The sequence below is a fragment of the Bos taurus genome, chromosome 19 (genome assembly GCF_002263795.3).
Source record: "Bos taurus isolate L1 Dominette 01449 registration number 42190680 breed Hereford chromosome 19, ARS-UCD2.0, whole genome shotgun sequence".
NCBI classification, from domain to species: domain Eukaryota; kingdom Metazoa; phylum Chordata; class Mammalia; order Artiodactyla; family Bovidae; genus Bos; species Bos taurus.
This window is the reverse complement of record NC_037346.1, coordinates 38313628-38339857: the sequence shown is the minus strand read 5'-3', so window position 1 is coordinate 38339857 and position 26230 is coordinate 38313628. Positions and strand designations below refer to the sequence as shown.

At 41.7% G+C, this 26230-nt stretch overlaps 1 protein-coding gene across 1 annotated transcript in view; it reads right to left on the bottom strand.

The window, feature by feature from the left end:
• Positions 1-26230, bottom strand: part of SKAP1 (src kinase associated phosphoprotein 1) — a 306061-nt gene that overhangs the window by 26873 nt on the left and 252958 nt on the right. The window contains exons 5-10 of the mRNA XM_002695944.7: positions 21867-21944; positions 20842-20925; positions 17973-18097; positions 15603-15666; positions 13268-13477; positions 3854-3904 (exon numbers count right to left, since the gene is read on the bottom strand). Of these exons, the coding sequence (XP_002695990.2) occupies positions 3854-3904; positions 13268-13477; positions 15603-15666; positions 17973-18097; positions 20842-20925; positions 21867-21944 (612 nt within the window). The remainder of the gene's footprint in view (positions 1-3853; positions 3905-13267; positions 13478-15602; positions 15667-17972; positions 18098-20841; positions 20926-21866; positions 21945-26230) is intronic.

Sequence of the window (26230 nt, the reverse complement as noted above, 5' to 3'; positions counted from 1 at the left end):
AAAATGTCCTAGGAAGAACAGAAGCAGAGCAAGTTAAAAATATATTGTTTTTCTCTCTTTTCTGGGTACTTATTGCAAAGCATTTGTCATTCCACACCAGGTCTTTACAACCAGTGGTAGTGTCATTTCTCTAGTTCACGGAGGCCACGTTGGTGCTACTATTGACAGAGTCGATATTTGAAAATGAGCCACCATGATGCACAGAGTTCTAAGGTGAAAGTAGCGGACACAGTTCTGCCTGCCCCTCCTTAGGGACAACAGAGCTTGGCCATGCTCTTTCCAGAGTGCACATGTCACTTTGGGTTTCTGTTTGAGGGATATTGGGTAGCTCCAGAATTCAAGCTGTGACCAAGGAAAAGAGGCTAAGGGCAAGCCAGCATGTTGTTTACATTTTCCTGATAAGCAAAAGGACTGTGCCAATGTGGCCCTGAGTATAATTACTTAATGGATTATGGAAATCAGAGACAAAAGGAGAAGACAGATAAAGCCAGTTCTTGCTAAAGCATGAGAAAAGGATAAAGAAGGCCAAAGCAGTGGCCCATTGGAAGGGACTTGAAATGTTCTCTGGACCAGGCCATAAAGGCCACTGCGTACATACAGTCCATTAAGCAGACTCAGTCTCATAACTTATTAGCTATTTCAGAAAGAAAGATATAGGAAAGTTTGCCAAGCTCTACTGACTATGATACCAGAACAGGAAAAGCCACTAAACAATACCATTGGCTTGTTTTCACAGCTTTTTAGTCTTTGAGTTTTGAAATTATTGGGCTTTTCTGGAGGCTCAGATGGTACAAAATCTGCCTGCAATGCAGGAGACCCAAGTTTGATTCCTGGTTCAGGAAGATGCCCTGGAGAAGGGAATGGCAACCCACTCTAGTATTCTTGCCTGGAGAGTTCCATGGACAGAGCTTGGAGGGCTACAGTTCACAGGGTCACAAAGAGTCAGGCACAAGTGACTGAGTGACTAAGACTTTCAGTTTTGAAATTATTACAGTTCTTAATGTTATAAGCATGATCCTGAAGTCGGGCACATTCACAGATTCTAATTTTCATCTCATGTGTTTCTTTTATTGGGCCAAAATTATAGCTGGGTGATGATCCACTCATGTTTGGTCTTGGAAAACAGGTTTCAAAAAGTATTAACAAGAGCTGCAAATACCTCTGTGGATTCCGTTTCTTTTATGTAATAATTTACTCCATTGGCAGCCACTAAAGTGGAAAAAATACCTCAGAAATGGAAAGCTCATCAGCAATCATTTTTCTACAGAAATGACTGAACATGGTCTCCTCCTTGGCTGAGTTTGCCCGTAACTTCAGAGCAAAACAAGCTGTTTCAAGATATTCTTTGGTCAGAGGTTTGACATTTCTAAGGATGATTCATGCCTCCAGCCCTGCTTTTGATCTGACATGGCATAGCCAAGCAAATTGCCAGTGTTTTCATACAAACAGCAGAGAATGAGTTTTACTTTTGGCTACCTGGACATGCCTTCTCATGATAGAGAATGGGGATAAGCTATCATCACCAAAGACATTGAGTATTAGACCGTTAGGCTGATGGGTTAGAATTTAGTGAAAATCTGAGGTGTTGAAGAGTCACTCATTAGAATAACCCTGTTACTAACAGTCAAGCTGTAAACCGAGCTCTTTATAGATTGAACAATCAATACTACAAGGCTGTGATAGATTTTCTAGGTAACAGAATAAAATAAAAGAAATTACATCTTACAGGGTCATTAACACCCAATCAGGATAAACTGAATTCTTTTTTTCTCTCTCTTCCGATAAGATCTTAGTTGGGCTTTAAAAATGTTAGCAATTCCATCAGGGAAAAAGCACAGCATTCCAGGGAAAGGATCCCTGAAATAGTGAAGAAAAGCATGTGGATTTTAAAGGTAATCCTGGTAGCCATGGTATCCTTTAAGAGAAAATACTTTTCCCCCTCAAAGGGCATGTGACACCTGACTTGCCCAAGTGAACTAAACTTGTGTAGCTTGCCTATTATAGAAGAATTTACACTGTCCTGGAGCTCTTGCCTTTTATATGTCTACCCTTCCCTTGAACCTCTATATTTTATTGTTTTAAAGCTAAGTGATGACACTTGGATGTTACATATTTGTTGCCGTTTCTATGGCTCCTTTGTAGGAAAGGCATCATATAAATTCAATAAATAAATAAGTAAATACAATAATAATAAAAATTCTTGCCTCAGATTCTGCAGAGAGAGGGAAAAGTCCTCTTTTGCTTTTTAGTCCCTAAGTCACCAATCATTATAACTGGTGGGAAGTATAAACCATAGAAACGTATTTAGAGCTCACTGCCCTTTAACAACACCTATTTTGGAGGCAGAAAGCTTGAGGAACAAAGGTTTTTTTTTTTTTTTTAAAGAAGTATTTGGATTATAGCTGTTGGAACAGTTAAGAGACAAATCTCACTCTTCAGACTGAACCTTAAAAAGAGGAGTGGAGGGAAGAAATGAGATGGGGAAGAAGTCTGAAACTGAATTTTAGGCTTTTGCCAGAAGGCTGCTGCTTCCTGAAGGGAGTTTAATATAAAGTTGACCATAAGAAGCTTCTAGTTACTCCACCCAAGCTGTCCACACGACATGTTCTTTCCTGTACCAGTGAGGGAAGTTGGTTGAGAAAAGGCATATGTGGGATATGGTTTGGTGAAGAAACAGACTTTTGTTGTTGTTGTTGGAATTCTGTACAGCAAGAAGAACAGTAAAAAAAAAATTTCACAGTGAACTTAATCACAAGCGCTAACAGTTATGAGGTCCTTACTTGAAACTACACTAACATTCCTGTCATACTTGCTTCACTTCTCTTTGGCTTTGGCTCATGACTTCTGATCCTGCCTATTTGCTGTTTTTTCTCTCATTTGGAGAAGCTGGGTCCTTCACTAAAGCTGTTACATATTCACTTCCCATGGAGAATTCACCCAGGAAATGGGCTTTGCTGAATGGACTAGGAAGAGAAGAAAAGGCACAAGGAAAGGGAGAAAGAGGAGAATGGGAAAAGCTGGAGAGACTGGAGAAGCAGAAGGGGAAAAGGACAGAAAGAGAGAAAGAATCCCTAGGCTTAAGACTTCCGTAGAATCTCAAAGAAAAAGTCAGCCAGTATCTAAATCAGTCACTTCCAGGCTCTGCTGATGGCATGAATGTCCTTGAGGTGGCCTGTACATCATATATTCCTTTACAGACAATGATAGACTAGGACCTTGGTCGACTTAAGGGGGCTTTAGAGGGGCATCTGACCTTAGAAAGGATGGGCTGACTAACAGACTGAAGCATGGTTAACAGTCTGGGATGAATAAGATGTAATTTTGTATTCAACAAACCTGTTACATATTCATTTCCAAATGTGCCTGGAATCAAACCAGGCCATCAGAAGTCAGCATCACCAAGCAATTCTATCCTTCACCCCACGCTCACTTTTCAGATCTGACACATTTCCATTCCCCTCTGAACTTGCAATCTCCGGGCCTCTCAGACAGGAGACATTTCCATTCTTTCCATTCTCAATCCTCTGATCTTTTAGAGATGAGGCAATTCTATTTTCACTGTACTGATTTAAGAAATACTGATAGGGAAAAATAAATATCTGGTTCGGCTTCTCACCCTCTTTAGGATAAATCTTAGCCGTTCTGGGAACATTAATTAAAGTGAGTGGGTGGCTACTTTTAAGGTTAAGCTATTTCCCTGTCCGGTCATCTTATTCGGGGCTGTTGAGGTCAACACACCAGTACCCTCTTAGTTAGCAAGTCCACTAAGGTCTGTAGTCAGAGAACGGTGCTGTCTCTGGTGGGAAGCCCAAATATCCTACCCAGCACCTGTACATTTTTGAAGCTCTCATACCTCCTTTTTGTTGAGTGCCACTCTCATCCTCTTCTAGATCATGCTCTTCCTCTGTGGGGATAAACATGATCAGCATTAGCAATTAGTGATCAATAGTCTGTTATTTGCACTGATGGGTCTTCTTTCTCTGAGCTCAACACACTCTCTTCTTTAAGGCAATAATTACCGTATTCTTTTTTAAGTTTATTTTTTATTTAAGGATAATTTCTTTACAGAATTTTCTTGTTTTCTGTCAAACCTCAACATGAATCTGCCATAGGTATACATATAGCCCTCCCTTTTGAACCTCCCTCTCATATCCCTCCCCTCTAGGTTGATACAGAGCTCCGTTGGAGTTTCCTGAGCCATACAGCAAATTCCCATTGGCTATCTATTTTACATATGATAATGTAAGTTTCCATGTTACTCTTCCCACCCTCTCTTCCCCTCTCCTCATGTCCAAAACTCTATTCTCTAAGTCTGTTTCTCCGTTGTTGCCCTGTAAATAAATTCTTCAGTACCATTTTTCTAGATTCCATATATATGCATTAGAATACGATATCTGTCTTTCTCTTTCTGACTTGCTTCACTCTGTATAATAGGTTATAGGTTCATCCACTTCATTAGAACTGACTCAAATGCATTCCTTTTTACGGCTGAGTAATAGTCCATTGTGTATATGTACCACAACTTCTTTATCCATTCATCTGTCGATGGACATCTAAGTTGCTTCCATGTTCTAGCTATTGTAAATAGTCCTGCAATGAACAATGGGATACATGTGTCTTTTTCAATTTTGGTTTCCTCAGGGTATATGCCTCCATATTCTTTTTTAAAAAATCATTTCTCACCTTCAAAGTGGCCTTCTTTTCTTTCCCTCTTCATTCATTCATTCACAAACAGTCTTAAGTGCTTACTATATGCAAGACATTGCACTAGGAGCTGGAGATGTGGTGATGGACAAGACTGGCCAGGTTCCTGCCCTTGTGAAGCTTCCAATCCACTGAATTATTTAGGTGCCTATTATTTAGGATCCTAATCCTCTTTCTCAGACCCTATTTCTCCTTCCCTTTGAGAATTCTCTTCAAAATGTGTTATCTCCATGTAAGTATTCAGAGTTTGTATGCGTGAAGCTAAGCACATGTTTAAACCCTCTGTGATTAATTAATCCTTAATGTATCAAACTTTCTTCAATTGTTACAGAAGCTGGTCATATACACAATTTCATGTTCTTGGTACTTGGAGCTTGTAGTTATCTTTTTACTGTTGTTATTCAGCCTGCCTCGTTCATGAGAGTGTGAGCTCCTGAGGGCAGTTGGAATGAATGGCGGGTACACAATGAATTCTAAGTCAATGCCATTGTCTCACTCCATCCAAGTGTTTATATAGTCAAAGTCACAACATGATTTCTTACCTTCATTAACCTGTTTCATCCCAGACTTTGTACTACCTGATAACATGAGAATTGGGTCCATCTCAAGAAAGCATGAGTACCAGAATCATATTAAGCTGTTTTATATGTGGGGTAAAATGCACAGAAATATACTTGCTAGTCTCCTTTTCATCACTACCACCCAATACACACACACAGAAACACACACACACACAAACATTCAGAGAATGAATGGGGCATAAAAAGCAACATTTTGAGGGCTGAATACTCAGTTTCTTCTGGCCATATATACTTTCCTTTCTCTTTGTGAATCTGAGGGCACTTACCTGTCTTGATCCCCATAGTTATACCTTTAAATGGAACTTTTGAGGTGATGGCCCAGGACAGCCTCCCCTTTAAATATAAGGTTTACAGGGCAACATGAGCTATAGTATGTCAGACTAGGAGAAGTAAACTCTAAGCTCATAACTATGAAGAAACAGCATAAGAGTATGTAACACACTGCTGCTGCTGCTGCTGCTGCTAAGTCGCTTCAGTCGTGTTCGACTCTGTGCGACCCCATAGATGGCAGCCCACTAGGCTCCTCTGTCCCTGGGATTCTCCAGGCAAGAATACTGGAGTGGGTTGCCATTTCCTTCTCCAATGCATGAAAGTGAAAAGTGAAAGTGAAGTCGCTCAGTCGTGTCGGACTCTTAGCGACCCCATGGACTGCAGCCTACCAGGCTCCTCTGTCCATGGGATTCTCCAGGCAAGAGCACTGGAGTGGGTTGCCACTGCCTTCTCCGATGTAACACACTACAGGACATTAAAGAATTACAATTAATTTCACATACAAAATGAAATAGTTCCCCTGCAAAAATTTAAATTAATATTGTTATTGGGATTGATACTTTGGGAAATAAGTCACATGTTACTAACATTTAAATAGGTATATAACATATATATATATAATATAAGCCTGCCCTCAAGGTTGTATGGGAGAAGGACTCAACTCTCCTAATCTCTGTGTGTAACCCTGCCGCAGAGAATTTCCTACTCACTGCCTGTAGTGCTCCCCCACCTCTCCATGAGGAATAAGGATGTGAGATAATGGAGGAGTGAGATCAAATATCGGAAATAGATCACACTGAAATAAATCACATTTAACATCATTCTTTGCACATTGTCTTCTTGTTATTACCTGCATTTCCTTCCTTTCTCTGCTATGATGCTTTTTCTTTTTGATGTGGGACCAATTTCACAGGATTGAAAACATTCAAAGAAGAGTTGGTATGTGCTCAGTTTTAGAGATACCCAATAATTTGGACAGAGGACAGCTCTTTTGCTGATATCAGACAACTTAATCACAAAGACCAGTAATTTGCTGTGCTTAGGCACTTTTGCAGAGAGGGTTTATTCTACCTCTGCTGTCTGTGCAGATGTCTCTTCCTCCCAATTCTAATCAATGTAAATTGGGTCAGATCTCCGCTGTGAATTACAAATTGGATCCGAAGTTGGAGGGTCACTGTGCCTGCTACTCCACCCCCTTCCCACCACCATTAGATGGGAAGCTACACCAAAGATCTTTTCTAAATAAATCAGACTTTATTGTAAAACTCGGCCACTGACGAGACATAACCTCATTAGCATTGATTTTAAAATAAATTATTGAAAGTGGCTTGCCTGCTCTTTGCATTGGTAAAATAGGAGAATGTAAATGTATTTGCAATGATAAAAATGAAAACTAAAACTTGATTCCTTTATCCTTTCTGGCAACATCACTTAAACCAGTCATGATACAAAAATGGAAAAAATAAAACTCTGCTTTATGCAGTTCAATTATAGAATAGATACTCTGATTTCCATTGGGCCTGTAGAGTCACCTAGAAAGAAAGCAGAATGTTGGCCACAGGTCTTACACATCATTCATCAACGTTACTAAGCGCTATGGTGGTGCATGTGAACCAGGATGCTCCAATCCCTATGTCTAAGGCTGTCCTCCCCAGGTGGTTAAAAGCAGGCTTCAGAGTAGGAGCCCAGCCACTGAAGTGAGAGGTTGGGCGCTGTGTCTCTGCGGTCTTTGAAGAAGTAAGTATGCGGACCATCACCTGGTGAAGGCAAGTGCCCTCCCTCCACAGCTAGATGTGTCCTCTCAGCATTGTCCCAGTTTCAGAGTAAAAAGTAAAAGTAAAGTGTCAGTCGCTCAGTTGTGTCTGATTCTTTGAGACCCCATGGACTGTAGCCTGCCACCCTTGCCGGGATTGTCCAGACAATACTGGCGTGGGTAGCCACTCCCTTCTTCATGGGATCTTCCTGACTTGGGTCTCCTGCATTGGCAGGCCGTTTCTTTACTGTCTGAGCCACCAGGGAAGCCCCCAGCTTCGGAGGGCACCACACAAATAGCTGAAGGGTTAGTTGCGCAGTCGTGTCTGACTCTTTACAACCCCATGGACTATATAGCCCACCAGGTTCCTCTGTTCAAGGGATATTCCAGGCAAGAATACTGGAGTGGGTTGCCATTCCCTTCTCCAGGGGATCTTCCTGACCCAGGAATCAAATCCAGGTCTTCCGGATTGCAGGCAGATTGTTTACTGTCTGAGCTACCAGGAAAGCTGAGGCTTACAATTTATCTCAGATCTGTCCGTGAAGTCAAACTGGTATCTTTCAAACTCCAAAGTCAAGAAGACTGATTATATGGCAACACGCAAAAAAAACTCTGCTCACAAAAGGGGGTTAGACAGCCAAATTTCTTTTCTTTTTTTTTCTGTAAGGTGAGGCTTTAATTTTAAAAAGATTATTTTGAAAAATAACTTTTTAGGCTAAAGAACTTGTTGAATTTCTGTATAAGAATATTATTAGGCTTTTTAGCATGACACCTACTAAAATACATCTTCATTTAAGGAGGAATTAAAATTTATGTGCTGCTCAACTTTAAACAGTAATAGATTATAATGGTTCTTGCTCCTAACAGCGCATATGGGAACCCAACCTTACACAGGCTTTAAACAAATTAACCTCTAAAGATTACTGTCCACTTATTACATTAAATGCTCTACTTGATTCCCAAATATTTCATTTCAATTGGGAAAACAGTTGAGGAAGATTCTGTTAACTGTGCGAATGTGTAAGAGAACCATGGGGTATCACAAATGAGCATCAGTATCCAGAGAGTTGATTTCAATCAACACTCTTGGCACAATGTCAGGGACACTAATGAGAGGCTGAGAGGAACAGGACACTGACTCCACTGTGGGGACCCCGAGAGGAGCCAGCTTGCTATGACACCTAGCTCCTTTCTGAAGTGCTGCTCTGACATCAGTTGAACTGGGAATAAAATTTTAAAAATGACTAGATAAGAAAGAGGGAGGTCACTTCTCTCAAGTGAAGCAAAGTGATAGAAGCTTTAAAAATGCCGAATGTATCAATGTGCAACCAGATGTCAAGGTGCTCTGGTGACAGATGCAGCAGAAATGCAGATAACCTCTAAGTGCAAAGGGAACAGGCAAAAAATGGAAATAGAAACCACTCCACAGAATGCATAGATATGTTATAAATCCATGGATGCTACAGCACCTCTTCAAACAACATGGCAAATAGGAGCATGATGCTAATAGCGCATTTAATTCTCTGTTGTATAGCTGGTAATCTCAACTGTTACCTCAAAATATTTGCATCCTATCTCCGTGGTAGGATCTTGAGTACTAGATACTAAACTCAATTTTTGCTAACTGCAACACTTGGAATACACTGAATTTAATTTCAAAAATCATAATTGAGCACCTACTAATTGGAGGAGAAAAACCTAAATACAAATCCCTGGGGTAAAGGCTGAACCAGAGCTCAGTTCCAGCTGAGTCTCTGGGAAGCTGTCACTGAGGAGACTCAGTGGGTCCCCTTTCACAGACTGGGGGCGGGGATTCGAAGTAGAAGAAAATACATGGTTCCAGTTTTGGTGTTGGTCAAAAGCAGGTTTGTCTGGAGCCAGGGGTGCACAAGGCTGAGGGGAAGAAAAGGCCAAGAAGGGGCCTGACGGTAGCTTTGATTCTTCGATGCACCCCTCATGGATCCCTGCTTTTCCATGAAATTGGAACTTGTTTCTTCACGAACTTTGTACTTTTGGTGTCTGCTTTTCTTCTTTCCTTAGACTTCTTGCTATCATCATTCCCCGTTTCTGTGGGTCTGGACAATTGTACGGGGGAAAAATAATTCCAAAGAATGGTTTCCATTTGTCTCAAATGAAAAAAAAAAAAAAACCCAGTTATTCGCTTTATTATAAAGTGATCTAGTTTCTGAGTCTATAATGGCCCTCCAGGGCAGTGCGGGCAGCCTCAGATGTGCAGACATTCCCAGGGAAGGCGCCTTGCCTTTCCATGTGCTCTCCTGAAATCTCTCCAGACAACACGGCCAGATTCTGTTGCTACTGCAGCTGCTGCGAGGCCTCAGTTACAGCTCTTCAATGGTCTCAGGTGCCTTGCTGGATTCCAGGCTTGAGGCCCCAAAGATAAACCTGATGAAAAACTGTCCTTTTATGGAATCTGGAATCATGAAACTGGGCCTGTGCTAGGCTGCAAAATAATTTTGGGGAGGGGTGAAAGAGGGTTCAGAAAAGCCTTCCATTTTCTACATATTGCTTTAGTATTTCTTTTTTGGTAGTTCCCTACAGTTTAATCTACTGCAAATGAGATCTTTAAAATCAAGGGCTCCCATATTCTTAACATGGATATTCAGAAATCCCAGTAGATAACAATCCTGAAACCATATTATCTAGGACTCATATTGTGGTCTTGGCTGAAAACCTCGAGTGCTCTGGTTTTCCCTCAAGGGAAGGAGAGTGCTAGCCATGTAGCAAATGCTAATTATCCCATGATTAATGTGATGTAGTGCATTTAATTTGATGATCCATACACTATTTTGATTAGGAAAAAACATTTTTGTATTGACTTGGTATATGTTACAGGCACTTTTCTTTCAAAACTAGGAAGTCCATTAAAATTATATTCTGGAAGGGAGGAGATCTCACTTACACAGCCTTCCCCATAGAGACAGTGAGGCTGGTGTAGGCCCCATCCCAAAGAGGAAGGAGAAGCAGAACTGACAGGCTAAATATTCTCTACAAAGCACATTTAACTGTTACGGTGAGACATGTCTTAGAGGCCCAAGTCATCTGACTATTGATGAGTGTGCAACATTAGCACAATCCCACCTTACTGTCAGTTGTCCCTCCACCCAGCACCTGTCTTCGCAGTAAAAATGGGCCTGAGCAGAAGGTGTGAGCCACTTTCCATCTGCTCAGGATTTTCAGTTTCACCTGCTTCACACGTATCACTGAAAATGTCCGACTGGACTGTCTTAGGTCTGGTTGGCGGAGATGGGGAATGAGCCGATTCCCAGGATTCTTCAAAGAGGCACCACTTTCTGTTTAAATGCCACCAAATGGAGAATAGCCAGCATTTACTGAACACTGCCTGTATGCCAGGGCTCTCAGTGCTTTATGCATTCTGTTCCAGGCTGCTCATGCATCCTTTGTGACACTACTATTGTTATTCCCATTTTATAGCTGGCAAAACCACACCTGAGAGACAGGGCAGATAACTTGCTCAAGGTCTCACAGCTGGCAGATGGCAGAGCAGGTCCATCCTGACCCAGAGCCAGCACTGTCACTGTGACATCATGCCGTGTCTTACATGTCACTGCTCGGGGTGGTCTTCTGAGATGAGTGTCAGGCTCCCTCACATCCTCCCTCAGTTCCTCCAAGACAGGGAGGGTGGCACAGGCAAAACTAGCAGCAATTTCAGAAGCAACAAGCTGAGTAGCATGGACGGGAAGCTGGCTGATGGAGACCTGTGTCTGAAATAATCACATCATAATAAAATGCCAATATATCCCAACTTCAATGCAGTCTCTAAAAACTGTGATGGATAGAAGCTTTTGGGAAAGAACCTGTTGGCTGGGAACAGCCCTGTCCTTTAGAAAATAAACCAGCAAGTTGGCTGCTTTTGCCCTAACCTGGAAAGAGACCCTGGTTTTCCTGTGATGTGGCCTTCCTCACTTCTGAGGGGCAGCTGTTGTAAGCACAGGGTAAGTGGCTTTCCTCAAGAAAGCAGACCAGTCTCCATGTCCTTGGAGTCCACTCCAATATCCAAACTGGCATGAGCTTTGGCACACTGGGCAGTGCCACAGTGGCTGAGGGTAGGGTTTTAAGAGGCCTGGGAAGGATGGTTGCTAAGAAACCAGTCACACACTCAGCACCCCACCTGGGGTCAGGTTTTATTTTCTGAGGCATCTTTGCCTTTACTCTCCTTTGCTCTGTGTGTCTGAGCATCGGCTCCCTTCTCCCTGCTCCTTTGAGAAGTAAACACGGGCACCAGCAACACTTCTTTGCTCCACAGAAGGCTGAGTGGCTCTGTGAGGTATTCCCAGGGCACTCTTACACAGCTGTGACCTCAAGTGGAGTGTCACCTGGATATCTCCCCCAGCCTGGACAGCAGCAAGTGGAATGTGAGCTCATCAGGAACCTCTGGCCAAGTTGGGGAGTACATCTCCTTTTAGGGGTTGTTGTGATTTAGATCCATTTCTGCACCCTGCTGTTGCAGTGGAGCAGACTGTGAAAGGGAAGATTCTCAGAGGAGCTGTGTTTTAATGTAGCAATTTGATTCAATTTTCCACTCTATAAAATTACCCATCACTGCTCGTTGCTTTCTAACAGACACCTTCACTCTTAATTTAACAATCCTATCGAATTCTGCCAGGGAAATTGGAAAAATTTATCACCTGTGAAATTTTATTTTCCTTTGGTTGTATCTGTTTTTGTAAAACTTCATTAACGACGATGACTTGCTGAGGAAATTATCATTTTTTTTTTAACTTCAGACACAAGAAATGGCTCGACCTCAACCAAGATATCATTTGCATAATAAAACACAACAAAAAGGCTGGGGAAGTCGTGGACTGGCAGAGGCTGGAAGCGCTGGGAGAAGCAGGCTCTTCTTGTCGTGGGTTGGTGACTGAGTGCGTGAGGTCCCAGTCAGGAGGATATGTATAGCCACAGCCCTGCAACTCAGGAAGCAATGACGTAGCTTCTCCCCAAGGGAGAGATGAATGCGGTGTTGACAGGGTTGAACCCTTCTTAGGAAGCCTTGAAATGTCAGTTGCTTACTAACAATATTTTTAGCAACCAGCCCTGACTTCAGTGTTAGGCTCACCTCAGCTCCTAGGTTCATCTGGGATTGAGGTTTAAATTGCTATAAATTTAGACTTAACTTGGATTTCTCAGCAGAGCACTGAACTCCTGGCAAATTTCCACAGGAGCGATCTTTCTGAATGGACTTGAAGATTCAGCATTCCTGTGGTCTAACTACCTCACAATTAAAAGGCTCAGGCTTCGTTTTTTGCACAGCCTGACCCCCACTGTGCTCCACACTGTTCAGCAGCTGCTGTTACCCACACAGGAAGTAGCTGGGCAGGAGCAGTGATGACTGCACAGTTTTTGAGATGCTGGTTATCATGCCTTCGGATAAAAAAGAAATACGTACAGTAGACCCGGTGTAATGGTGGGCAGAGGACACACGCTAGGTCTATTAGCAAGAGATGTGGTTTGATTCGTGGTGTATCTGGACTAGGCAAAGGTGATCTGTGCTCTGTCAAGGCTTTACTGTGTTACTGAAAAGGCTTGTCAGCGTTTATATTTCTGCAGTCTTTTCACATCCTTCATCATTTGAGGTGACTTTCCATTATCCTCACAATTATACAGAAAAGAAGTTCAAACTAGAGAGTTTTGATGAAATTCGCAGTGAACCTATGAGAACCAGCATGAGTATTCTTGACTCTTGAACCTGTTGATGTTTGTAATAAATTGCTTCACGTGCAGAGATAAAAGACACTCCCCACCCCCATCAACCCATCTTGCCCCCAGGGCAGGGCTTCCGTGCTGGGAATCACCGAAGCTTCCTCGTAGTGCCTCCTTCAGAGGTTTGGCTTCCTCTGGAGCTGTCCAAGTTCTATTCTTCTACCAGGTCTAGAGTTTCTAAACTAGAGGAAGGTAATTAGAAGGCGAAATGTCTCACCTGGTAAGATTTCATAAATATCATCTTCTTTCTCCTCCATAGCCTCTTTGAGCCCCACGCTACCAGGCAAGACAATGGGTCTGCTTTGGGAACCAGAATTTGAGGAGTCAAAACCATCGATATCATCGTACATCTCCTCTTCTTCCTCTTTCTCCTCTTCTTCCTCCTCCTCTTCCTCCTCTTCATATGGAATGGTTAAGGAGCTCAGGTCTGTCAGGGCAGAGATGGGAATGAATCAAGACAGGGTGAAAAGGAAAAGGATAAGGCAGGGAAGGAAAAAGGGAGAAGGAGGAGGAGGGATGAGAATAAAACATGTCAAAAGAAAATGAAACACCAGGTTAAGTGCTGTTATTTCTAATGCGGGACTTGGTGGCAGGAAATCTACAGAAAAGGCCAGACTAGCACTGCATCAGGTTTAAACCATCAACATAAATCCTTTCTTGCAATAAAACTTGATCAGGATGAAGCAGCCCTGAAAAGTATGGGTGTGTGAGAGCACACGTGGTGAAGGGAAGAGAATAGGCCAGAAGGGGAAATGCCAGCGTGCCGCGCGCTGCTTGTCAAATGGAAAACTGGGAGCGTGAGTGATGGCCTAGGTTCTCCGGGGCGCACGGGGCCTGGAAACTATGGTGGCTTCCATAGGATACCTGAGCTGTCACAAGCTCATTCATCTCCCCTATGGTCTCACTGCAGAATTTCAGAGAGGTTTGCTTGTAAAGAGAAAAGCGGGCAAAAGTGGAAGAGGAAGAGAACGTGGGATGTGGAAAAATATAATGGTAATATAGGACCAGATGGAATGGCTGAGTGATGTGGTTTCCATGTCCTTTTGCAACTGTACAGTCTGGCTGACCTTAAAATGGGTCACCACATAGAGGATGTTGAGCCATTACAGCACTGGGGAGCACAGGGCAGGAGAGGGAGATTGCTTTCTTATTTTAATGGGGAACTGGGAAGGTTCATTCTCTGAGGCGCAGTATAGAGTGCTCTCTGAAACCCTGCTGAGGGGCCTCTGCAGGATGGGCGAGAGCAAGCAGGGTGCTCTGGGGAAGAAAGAACAGAGAGACATCCGATGCTCATTTCGAAATACAGTAAAACTGTTTGGCTTGATTAGGCTTTTAATAAAGATTTTGCAACTATTTTCATCTGAATTCTGGTGCCACCTCATATGAGGAAGGGATCAAAGACACATCTGTGGCTTAAACCATATGTTATTATTTTGTTTGTTTTAAAATAAAATGGAATGAATAATTTCTTCAATGTGGGATTCTGAAAGTACCACAGGGTACAGCTCAATAAAGCTGCTTGGAGTTTTATTGAGGTTTACACACTTAGGGGTATATTACACGCATAAATCCAAGGCACCTAGATGAGAGCGTACCCTGTAGCCTCACCATCAGTGTTCATGTTTGCCTGGTTCTAGTCTATTATACGCGACGCTCTTGGTGGATGCAATACTTTGTTCCTGTGATAGTAAAGGCATAAACTGAGTAAAAGAGGCAATTGTAATTAAAGCTCTGGTGCTTCCTTCTTTTTTATCCACAATAAAATCTTATAGCAGAATTAAAAAAACTAGATGAAAAGGCTTGGTGTTTTTAGGTTGATGTTCTTCTCACTAGGTCTTGGGTCATGTACGAAGTTGGTGCTTCTGCCTTTCTGCATAGGCAGGTACCTGCCATGAGGTATGTGTACCATCAAGAGGGTTATCAATGTCAGGCGACAGACTCAAGGCTAGTGCTCCTACCTGCCAAGCCCCTCCCAGGCAAGGCTGCCTGGGCCCTGTCACTGCTGTGCCTACAGGATGGCCAGCAGAGGGTACTCTAAGAGCAGTCATTTAACATCTTCAGGCAGGACTCTTCCCAGGCAAAGCAAAGAACATTTGATTGTGGTTTGGGAAACAGCAATTTGTTTTTTGTGTCCAACGTTCTTAAAGGCCACCTAGATGAGATTATTCTACTTGACTAAAGCTGGAAGATTTTGAACCTAAACCATATCTAGATGACTTTGGTATCATGTATTTCCTTTCCAGAATATAAGGGGTTATGAGACACTGAATTGAGCTGAGCTGGTTTTTAGCATCTCTTTTCTGGTGATTATAAATATTACAGACCTGCCTGCCTCTAGGTGGAAGAGATAGAAGGATACTAGAGGTCACCTCTAGGTTGATGGTTTCTTTTCCTTCTGAATCACACATGGTACTATTTGTTGTTATCATGTGAAAGATATGATAGGGAGAATGGGCAGATAAAAATATATTGAAGTCCATGGATTATACTTATGCAATACAACTTGAATTGAAAACAGACTGAAATACTGTTTCTGTAATAACGATACTTACCCTTTAACAAGAAACTTATTTGATTCACCCAGTCTCTGGCTTCAGCTGGACTAGAAGCTGTAAACTAGAGAAAAATTAGTGAATTAGTTTATCACTTTCACTAAAATTTCTGTGAATCCTTTAGGGATGTTCAAGGGGAGGAATCTTGTGAGCTGAACTGCAGTCAAGTAGAAGGCTCAGAATTCTCATTAATTCTCAGATTCCTGAGAATTAAAATTTAGAAAAAAGATCAAAATCCCACTCAAAGAGATTTTTCTCCTTCTGTAAATTTGCATACCCAAAGCTGACAGCTGGATTTGAATCCAGAATTCATGTTCATGTGCATTCATTCATTTGATTACCCATTCATTCATCAGGCATTTATTGAGAATAGTTTACAGAGACAAAGGCAAACCCAAATTCCTGACTTCAGATGAACATGTCAGTTTTGGAGACAGCACACACACTCGACAAGGGAACACTACAAGGTAAGCGCATCTGAAAACAGCTGGATGCTGAGAGAAGACAGGGAGCACTTATTATCACCTCTGGTAAGCCAGGGAGGCTTGTTGAAGTAATACTGTTTGGGTTGAATTTTTAAAGAGAGTTGGTGGAAACTGGTGGAGGGAGCTGAACATTTCAGGTAGGGAGAACCAGCCACCAAAGATTAGAAATAAGACCATCAAGTATAGGGAAGGTAGGCAGATCAGCTTGACTGGAGAACAGTTAACAGATGAAGCTGGAGAGCTGAGGATCAAAGAAGAATTGATGAAAAGGCTTTGAGTTTTAGGAATTCAGATTTCAAGTGCAGGCAGTACAGATAAAGCCACTGTAAATTCTAGCAAAAGGAGAGGGAGATTCTTTCAATTGTGAGAAGGACAGACTGAAATAGGGAGAAATTAGAGACAGATCAACTAGAAGGCTACTTAACTAGTCCTCTGAATGAAGTGATAGGGACTTAACTATTGTGATGGCTGTAGAAATAAATCAGAAGGGAAAGATCCAAAGGATATTGTAGAGGAAGAATCCACAGACTATGGTAATGACTTGGATTCAATGGGCCAAAGAGAAGAAGTAAACAAACTCTACATCCTGATTCACAAAACAGGCCATCGGGCTTTAGTAATTTCTTATTTTAAATGAATCAACTTGAAATGACTGTTCCTGAAAAACATTTTTATTATCTGGTCATTAGGGTAAGATAAAAACATGTGCTGTGTAAGAAACCTAGATTCCTGCTTAAAACTTATTAGTAAATACTGTCATTCTTGATTTCTTAAAAACACTTGTCTATAAAAATGACTACTAGGGAAATTGTTTTTGACTTACATACATTTTTATCTGGGCCTTGCAAATCAGAACTTAATAATAAAAACAGATAGATCTATTAAAAAAATTCCATAGAAAAGTTTGGTTTAAATTAAAAAATTTCTTTTGAAATTACATAATTAAAACCTAGGTCAGTTTTACAAAATCAGGGCTAGGATACTGTAGAAACGAGAAAGGATGAGTGCTGAGAAAGACTTGAAGGGTCAAAGGGTTACGTACGTGGTTAATATTAACCTTAGCACGGCTTTTCTCTTTTTCTTAAGTTAGCTAAAGTTTTTCTAAATTGTTTTAGTAAAACTGTGATAAAAGTAGCCAACAAGGAGGAAACAACATGTGTATACACCCACAAAATATGTGTATTCAATGTAAAAGTATATTTTTGGTGAAAAATCACTATATTCCCATATTCAGACTTTTTTTGGCCTTTTTAATTTTATAATGCATTACCTATTATATCAAAATATATAAAATGAACACAGTGAAGACTGTCTCTCTCACCCCGACTCAAGTCCTCTAGTTCCTCAGTAGTCACTAGTGTTACTCAGTACTCATTGCTTTAGTATCTTAGAAATCTTTCCAGAGATACACAGTGCACCTATACACAGGAAGATTATTTTGGATAGCAAGATGAATATGCAAAAATGAATTATTTCTTCACCCTACAGTCAGATTTCTCTTTTTTCTGGATTTCATAAGAGGAAGTGAAGATAATCAGTTGAAAAAGAAAGAGAATGGAAATTAAAGCCATGGAATTAGAGACTGAATAAAGAATCGGGTTGTGTGCTGCAATAGACAAGACTTTCACCTACAGAATGAGACTGAGAAGGGAAGGGATGAAGAGACGGAAGCCTGGCAAAGGCAGCATCTAGGATGGATGGATGAATGTGGCAACAGAAGGGTGGGCATGACACAGCCAAGGCGAGGACATGTCAAGAAAGAAGGTCTTGGTGAGAAACGACAGGTAACAAAGGATGGCATCCAGCATCACAACCACAGCTCACATGTGACATGGAACAAAACTGCGACACTAATGAGGATCTCCAGCTCTTTGGCTCATCCTACCTCATAGCTGCGCCTATCCTGGGAGGTCAGCTCAAAGCAGTATTCTTTCTTGTAATCTTTTCGCAGGTAGGGGGCCATCCGTACACTGTAGCCCTTAATGAGGAAGATCCCTTTGGGCTGCTTGCCTGCAAGACAGGAAAGCTTCCTTTATCTCTAGAGAGATGCAACTGCCAAGGGAGGGCATCTTCTCTGGATGTAAAATAAAAGCACAGAAACAGCTGTTACCTCCCTGAGGAACCACAATAGTCGAGGAAGGGTTATTAGAGAAGCTTAAGAAGACGCTACTGTGACAGCCAGGCAGAGATCACTGCCAAGCTAGGGAATGCAACGTGAAAGATTATTTTGCCAAAAGAGTACAACAGAGACAGAGAATTTATTAGAATGTTAAGAGATCTATAATAAGAGAAAGAAGAAATTATTACAGCGGGGAGAGTATGGCTGTAAACATGAGGCTCTTGAAGGCTATTATAGAGCTGAAGCATTATTATCAGGGCCAGCAGAGCACATGTGAGGGGAGGGACAGCAGCACAAGGGGCTTCCTAAGTCCGGGTCTCCTCCTATGTCCTACGTAGCGTTTGGGCTAGACTTCTCTTCCTCTCCTGCTGGTCAGGTAGAAGTTATGCTAGAGGGAGAATAATTAAAGCTCAGTATTTTATCCCCTTGCAAGCAGTCAGACTGGGAAGCAGCAGAGTACTGTTGAGTGTCGTTAGATGATGAGGACGGGAGCATAAAAGGAAAAGGACCCTGAGTGAGTGAAAGGAGAGGCTACTCTGCCTGTCACTCTTAGAAAAGAATTAGAAACAGAAAAAGAGGGGGTGGTTCCCAACGATTTTGCGTCCTCGTGGTGTGGTTCAGAACTTGTAGAAGACACAACCACAGTGTCTGGGTGATGCTTTCTGTCCTGCAGAATGAATTTCTTTTTTTTTTGGCCGCACCTCACAGCATGTGGTTCCCTGTTGAGGTTTTCAACCCACACCCCCTTGCATTGGAAGCATGGAGTCTTGACCACGGGACCACCAGGGAAGTCCCTAGAATGAATTACTTTTTGATGATGATGATGAGAGGGGTGGCAATGGGAAGAAAATAGTTACAGAAAAGTAAAAGCATCTGTCTTCACCTGGTTGAGCTAAAAGAAATACACAAACACTCTGTACTTACTAAGAAAATGTCTTGGGCACAATAAGAAGTAACTGGCAAGAAGGGAGCCATGCAACAGTGCTTTTTGACACCAGAATCTTTTTTGTTAAAGTATCTCTCCTTGTTCTAACTGGCCACTAAAATGTTTTGTTGTTCTTTGGTCACCAGATTTTATTTCACTCTGATGGCAAAATGGTCAATAAAAGTCTCCAAGCCTCTCACTCTTGCTCTCCCTCCTCACCTTGCGTGGGAAGGATTCTGAATGAATGAATGTGATACCTGGCTTTATATCCAGATATACCAACCACGTATTTAAAGGTAAGGGAAATGATAAACATTTTACCAAGGGCATATATGTTACATTAGTTTGAAGGTTCAAAATAAGAAAATAAAACCTGGCTAGCCTAGAATTCAGGGGAGAAACTTGAGTTGCTGGATTTGAGAGTGGGCTAGGGGTTGGAAGGATGCAGGGGGCTTATTATTCAGGTTTTGAGTTATGCTGCTATCATTTCCAAGTACACCTCACACTTTACCCATATATGGGAAAGGCTCTGAGGAATCGTGATGGTGAACCCAAGATGAAGGTTAGTGATAACTGTTGCAGGCAGAGAGGCAGAGTGAGGTAACTGCCTTGAAGCCCAAGATCTAATCTGAAGGATTCCATGTCATTTAGCAAAGCTGTTCTTTCTGCTACTTTTGAGCCAAAGGTGCAGGAAGTCCAAAGGCAACTGTGTAAGTATCTGACTATTCCCTTGACTAGCTATCCAGGCTTTGGGAGAGGAATAAGTCCAGGAAAGAAGGAAGAGAGGTGAAACAGAAAATTACTGAAAGGACAATAAAGGATTTACTTTGGACCACTGGCCTCTGTAAGGTGGTAGAACCCAAAGAAATCCCCGCAAGATTGCTACTTTATCTTCCTCTTGCATGGCAGCATTACTCCTGCAGCAGTCTATCCAGCAGGAAGGAATTCCCTGTTTCAAAGTTTGCATTCACCTACAGTGATAACTTTTAGCTTGTAGTTATTTGTAGCTCCTCCAGTTTGTGCTTATATCCTCTATTCCTTCTCATGAACTAAGCAAGAGTGTTAAGCCAGGATGGGAGGTCTTTTAGGGATAGCTCATGAGTGTTGTGATTGATTGAGTCAGAGGTGGTTCATAAGAAGCTGCTTCTGGCTTGGGTCAACACTTTGCTGCTGCTGCCATCTGGCTGAAGGGTGTCTCTCGGGCACATCAACTATTGGGGTCTCAACACTCCATGGCTCTAGGGATGTCCATTGGATTACATCCCAGGAGTCAGTAGGATAAAGTTTGAAGCACGCTCTTAGAGAGTTCGTACTCAAAGGTTATATTTCTGGGCTGTTGGTAAGCTGCTAAAATCCTTCTCAGAATTATTATTTTTCAATATTTAACCTATATTATTGATGCCTATAAAGTGTTTGAGGTTCTTTTTTAACAAATGCCAAGGCATTTGACCTCGATAATATGTTATTAGTCATAAGGTAGCCTTTTGATATGCTGACCACACTATCCTAGTGCTTAAAGGGGCTATTATTTCTAAACTGGTATGAGTTTTTGGTGATGAGCAAGGTATTATTTAGCCAAGCTTCTTTCCTAAGCATGTCTCTTTCTGGGCGTTAGTTAAGGACTACTAAGTTTAGATCTAAGTGCTTGAGAATTTACGAAGTGCTTGCATCCAGGAGTGAGGTGCTGCTGTGCAAATGAAGAACACTTACTTTTCTCATTAGCATAGTAGTAGAAGAGGCCTCTGCTGACAACACACCATCGCTTCTGCCACTCTGATCCAAAGAAACTATGATCTAAACAGAAGAGCAGTAAGGGACATAAATTCAGGTAACTACAATCACTAAAGAGTCCGTAAAATCCAACAACACACAGTCCAGGGTGTTATTGTTTTATTTTCCAGGTTAATGGACTGTAAAACCCTCCCTTTCACTCCCACAGGTTATCCCATATTGACTCAGAGTGCAGAGGACTCACTCAGTTAAAGGCCCAAGTTCTAAACAGGTTTTGCTTGCTCTGACCTCAGCGGTTTCTCTACATTTCCTTTATCTTTCAGGTTCTATCCTCATCCTGTAGTTATAAAATTCTCCACATCTCCAGATCTTTATGTGTTGTTGCCTTTTCAGTTCAGTTGCTCAGTCGTGTCTGACTCTTTGCGACCCCATGAACTGCTGCACACCAGGCCTCCCTGTCCATCACCAACTCCTGGAGTCCACCCAGACCCATGGCCGTGACATTCTAGGCCATGGGCATGAGCAAGTCTTTCTTTGTACTAAGCCAATTTGCCTGAGTGTTAAACCTGGTACTCCAACCCTACTATCCTAATTAAAGAGTGAGAGCTGAAGATTTGGACTTGTCTGAAACTTGAAAGTCAGCTGCTTCACATATGATATAAAAATTACACTTGAGGCAACACAGTTTCGCTCTTTACGGGTGCACATTGAGAGATGAGAACAATAATACAGTCATTCATTTATTCATTCAACAAGTAATTACTAAGCAGATGTACCAGGTGAGCAAGACAAACCAATCCCTGTCCTGATGAAGTGGAGATCTGGGGCCAGGTCTTTCCAGCCTACACACAGATACCAGACTTTTCTTTTTTTCCTTTCCTCTTGCCTTATACCTGCCTAGTATAGCACTGGGCACAGAGAATGCATTCCCTAGGCTGGCCCTCTTTTTCCTCATTTCCATTCTCTTCTTGGAATGTTCTGAGATCTGGGGGTCTAATCAGTACCTTTGCTTTTCTTCTCTAAGTATCCTTGCTTGATGATATTATCAAGCTCTTGAGCTCCTCTTTCGATGTCTTCCATTCCTAAAAGGAATAAGAGCAAAATGTTTTGTTGAAATCTGACAGAATTTTCATTGATTTGGGCTACTTGAGATAATCTACATTAATGAAAAGAGGCAGACGGGTTATTGCTTAAATATGATACAGAATAAAACAATCTCCAGGTGACTGGAGGGGAGTAAATTTTCTTTCTTTCTAACTATATCTAATGCTGAAACTGCTTAAAATGACTTAAACATAATATTAGTCTGTACAAGGGAGGTTGTTTAAATGTGCACTGATTGGTAAGAAAAGGACTCCAAAAACCTAAGAATTTGCTTAACTAAACACACACTCACCTTTTTCTAACAAACAGAAAGTCACCTTAGTAAATATATTTTTATTAAGTTCACACAAAGAAAGGCTATGCATAGCTGAACTTGGCAATAATTGCCAAATCCCGGTTTTGTCAATGTCAAGGGAAAAGTCTAGGAATGGTAGAAGCCTTTACACAGAGAAGATCTGGTCTGACATCAGTTTTTAATTGTATGCTGCTAACACTCTTGGCTTTCAATTAGCCTCGTTAGGTACAAATTTATTGAGAAGTCAAGATCCTAATTTGTCTTCCACCACTAGGGTTTATACTCATTTTACAGAAGGGAGGGGTAAAGGTCAGAGACAAAGAGGAAGGAATTTAGTTCTCAAAAAAATAACAGCAAAAACAATTAAAAACTCTGTACTTCTTAATTAGGAGAAATGAAGGGAGTGGGCTAGCATAGTCCTAATATTCATTCTTTTTAGGTTCGGGGACTAAACTTTTTGCTTCTACGCTGTTTCCAGCTTAGTTTCAAAAATGTAGATCAGAAGAGCTCTTTCTTTTTTAGCTGAGTGCCTGACTCTTTTTCCTATTTGTTCTTATTTTCAACTTCTTGTTCATGGGCTGTTTCCATTTGTGTGTTTTGCAGTTAGCAAACTCCGTGGCTGCTATAAATCTCCTGGATGGGTCTCAGGGTGCACACATGAGATGAACAGCAGCAAAGGAAAGTTCATCTGTCTAGGATTCTTTCATTTCTCCCACCCTTCTGAAAATTCTAATGTCTCTTTGAAAATGCTCTCCAAGAAAAGAGAAGCAGATCATGCTAAGGGTGAGGACCTGGTGCAGCTAAGCAGGCCCTTGAAGGAGAACCTATCCTCTCTGCCTGCTGTCAAAAAATAAATTGCTCCTAGAGGCCTAAAAATTAAATGAAAGACACAAGGGATAAGAAAAACAGGGTCCTTTAAGCCTGGAGTTTCCATCTTTTCTTCCCACCATTTTTTTCCCCCTTTTTTTAAGGTCTTATTAAACTTAGAGACACAATTTCTTGTTAAGGATGCCAAGAGTCTGAATCATAAAAGACATGTTAAACGTTCTATTAGAATTCAAACCTCCTTTTTTAATGCAAATCTAAATGCCATTTTATGGAACATCTATAATTATGAAAATGGGAAGACATTGCCTCGTGTTCGGGGAGAGTCTGTGAGTATGAATATTACATTAATGGGCCCACACCAGCTCACTGATCCTGCTGGCAGGAGCATAAAAAATGCTTGAGTGAAACTTTTATTTAGATGTTAAGACTCCAGGCCCCAGCGGGGTGACAGAGACAGTCCCTGTGAGTTGCCATCCGAGAGAGAGCTTGAATTGAATTACCCAGGGGGGAAGGAAGTAGTGATGAGCACTGCTTCGCTTATTTAATTTCATTTACTTTCAGTGCATTATCAGCATGAGGCTTTTCTCTCCCCACCAACTGTAACCCAAGAATGCCACCACCAAGAAAACAAAGACATAATGCAGCAGAGATGTTTGAATTCAAAGTTACTAATTTTAGGAGACTAGGGACAGCACCGGAGAAGGCGATGGCACCCCACTCCAGTACTCTTGCCTGGAAAATCCCACGGACGGAGGAGCCTGGTGGGCTGCAGTCCATGGGGTCGCGAAGAGTCAGACACAACTGGGCGACTTCACTTTCACTTTTCGCTTTCATGCATTGGAGAAGGAAATGGCAACCCACTCCAGTGTTCTTGCCTGGAGAGTCCCAGGGACGGGGGAGCCTGGTGGGCTGCTGTCTGTGGGGTCACACAGAGTCGGACCGACTGAAGCGACTTAGCAGCAGCAGCAGGGACAGCACCATCACTGCCTTCTTACCTTAAAAGTCACGCTTGGTTTGCTAAAATTGGGCACTGAATGAGTTGCTGAATTTCCTCTCTTGGTCATCTATCAACAAGATTCTGAAGAGGAAGAGAGCTGGAAATACAGTATTTTATATGCTGTGTTTTTGTAAGATGTGTATGTTGCTTTCTTATTAGAGGGAATCTGTACTGATGAACTCTCTTGCCTGCATTCCCTTATGGGCAGTGGAAAAAAATGGGATTATAGGTGAAGTTTGGAATGGCTAGGGAAAACAATCAGATCAAATCAATTTTTATTCTGTTGATTGTCTTCTATGTCTAAGGCACTCTGTGATGACTGCAATAACAGAATTGTTCTCAATGTAAAGTTGACTCTGAGCCCAATCTTATTACCTCCACAATCTATTAGATAAACCCAGATGGGATCCAGATCAATCTCAATCCAAGGTGAGAAGCCACTGTGGCAATCAAGTTCTCTCCCCTTTCAGTGTCAGCTCAGGGTCTCATTGATCAAGAACTGATGGTCCTGAGGATATACACATTAACTCCCATCCTGTGTGATGAGGCTGGAAGAGCCTTGTATGTCTGAATTCACAGGTGAACCGATATGCAGAGTTACTTAACATGTAATAGAAAGTATGTAGATGTTTTACGGGATGGTAATAAAAATATCATTTTTATTATCATAAAAATGGAAGGAAGAAGCCACAAACAGTTGCATGAGTTGCTATTTTAAGGCAAAAACATTTAAGTATATAATTTTTTTTTTTAATCAAGGCTTTTTGTCCATTACCTAAAAAAGATATCACCACCTTGATGGAAAACAAAAGAAATGATTTAGATTTATTGGGAATAAATTGCTCTTTGGATAAACCTAGGGGTGTATCACATTATATCAGCACAAAACAGAATTGCATTAGTGTCATAATCTCTCTCTCCTACTGCACTTAACTAAATCTCTCAGAATAGCCCATATAAAGAAAAGATTCACTTAGCTGAAGGATGTGGGGCCATAAAGATAAGATCAACAGAGAAGAGTGTTACCCAGAAGTGATGGCCACCCAACTTTCATGACAGATGAAGATAAAAGAAATTCTCAGACATCTTTCTTTCCCCATCCAGATTCCTGTAAACCCTGTATCCCACCCATACCACCTCTGCAGAGTAGAAGTCCATCTCTCAGCACTAAGCATGACTCCTTAGTTAGCCATGCACAGCAACAACAATGGGGGCCCTTTGGAGTGTGATACATTTCCATAAAGTAGTCAATAAAAAAGACACGGGAGCTTATGTGAGTCACGGCCTATTTAATCAGCCGCATTCTAGCCCACTGAGAAAAGAGAATTGGAGAAATCAGTTGGCAATACCACAGCACAAGGCTAATAGCACAGAGGCCGCACAATTTCTATTGCAAAAAGGCTGCAGCAAAAAACAGTAGCCACAAACTTTCATTATAGGTACTGGCCTGGTCTCTTGCCCAATCAACCTGAAATGAAAATCAATGATTTAAAAAATTCCATCTTTTGTTCAACATTTTCCTCTCCCTAAACTGGACTTCTATCTTCTCCTTTCCTTTTAATCCAAGTTCTTTTCAATTGTTTGAAAAAGAGACCAGGCCAACTCCATCCTGGAGACAGATAGCTCCCTGGGGTGAATTTCAGGCAGGATGAAGTTCCAGTTTCTTTCATTAAAGTACCCGTGATATAGGACCTGGGATTTTGGGGGATGAGGTTGGATAAAATCTAAAATTTGAAGGTTGGGAATGGTCAAGTTCCATTTGTGATTCCAATTCTCACAGATCACTGGTGTGTGTGTGCATTTGCAAAATGACAGATATACTTCACAGTGTCTCAAATGGACAAAATCAAAGGGGATATGGCAGGTAGGGTGGGAGGTATAGTAGTCTCCTCTCTGGTTGTTGTTAATCTCCAGCATCACTTTGCAGACAAAGGTCTGTATAGTCAAACCTATGGTTTTTTCAGTATCACATATGGATATGAGAGTTGAACCATAAAGAAGGCTGAGCACCAAAGAATCGATGCTTTTGAACTGTGATGTTGGAGAAGACTCTTGAGAGTCCCTTGAACAGCAAGATCAAACCAGCAATCTTAAAGGAAATCAACCCTGAATATACATTGGAAGGACTGATGCTGAAGCTGAAA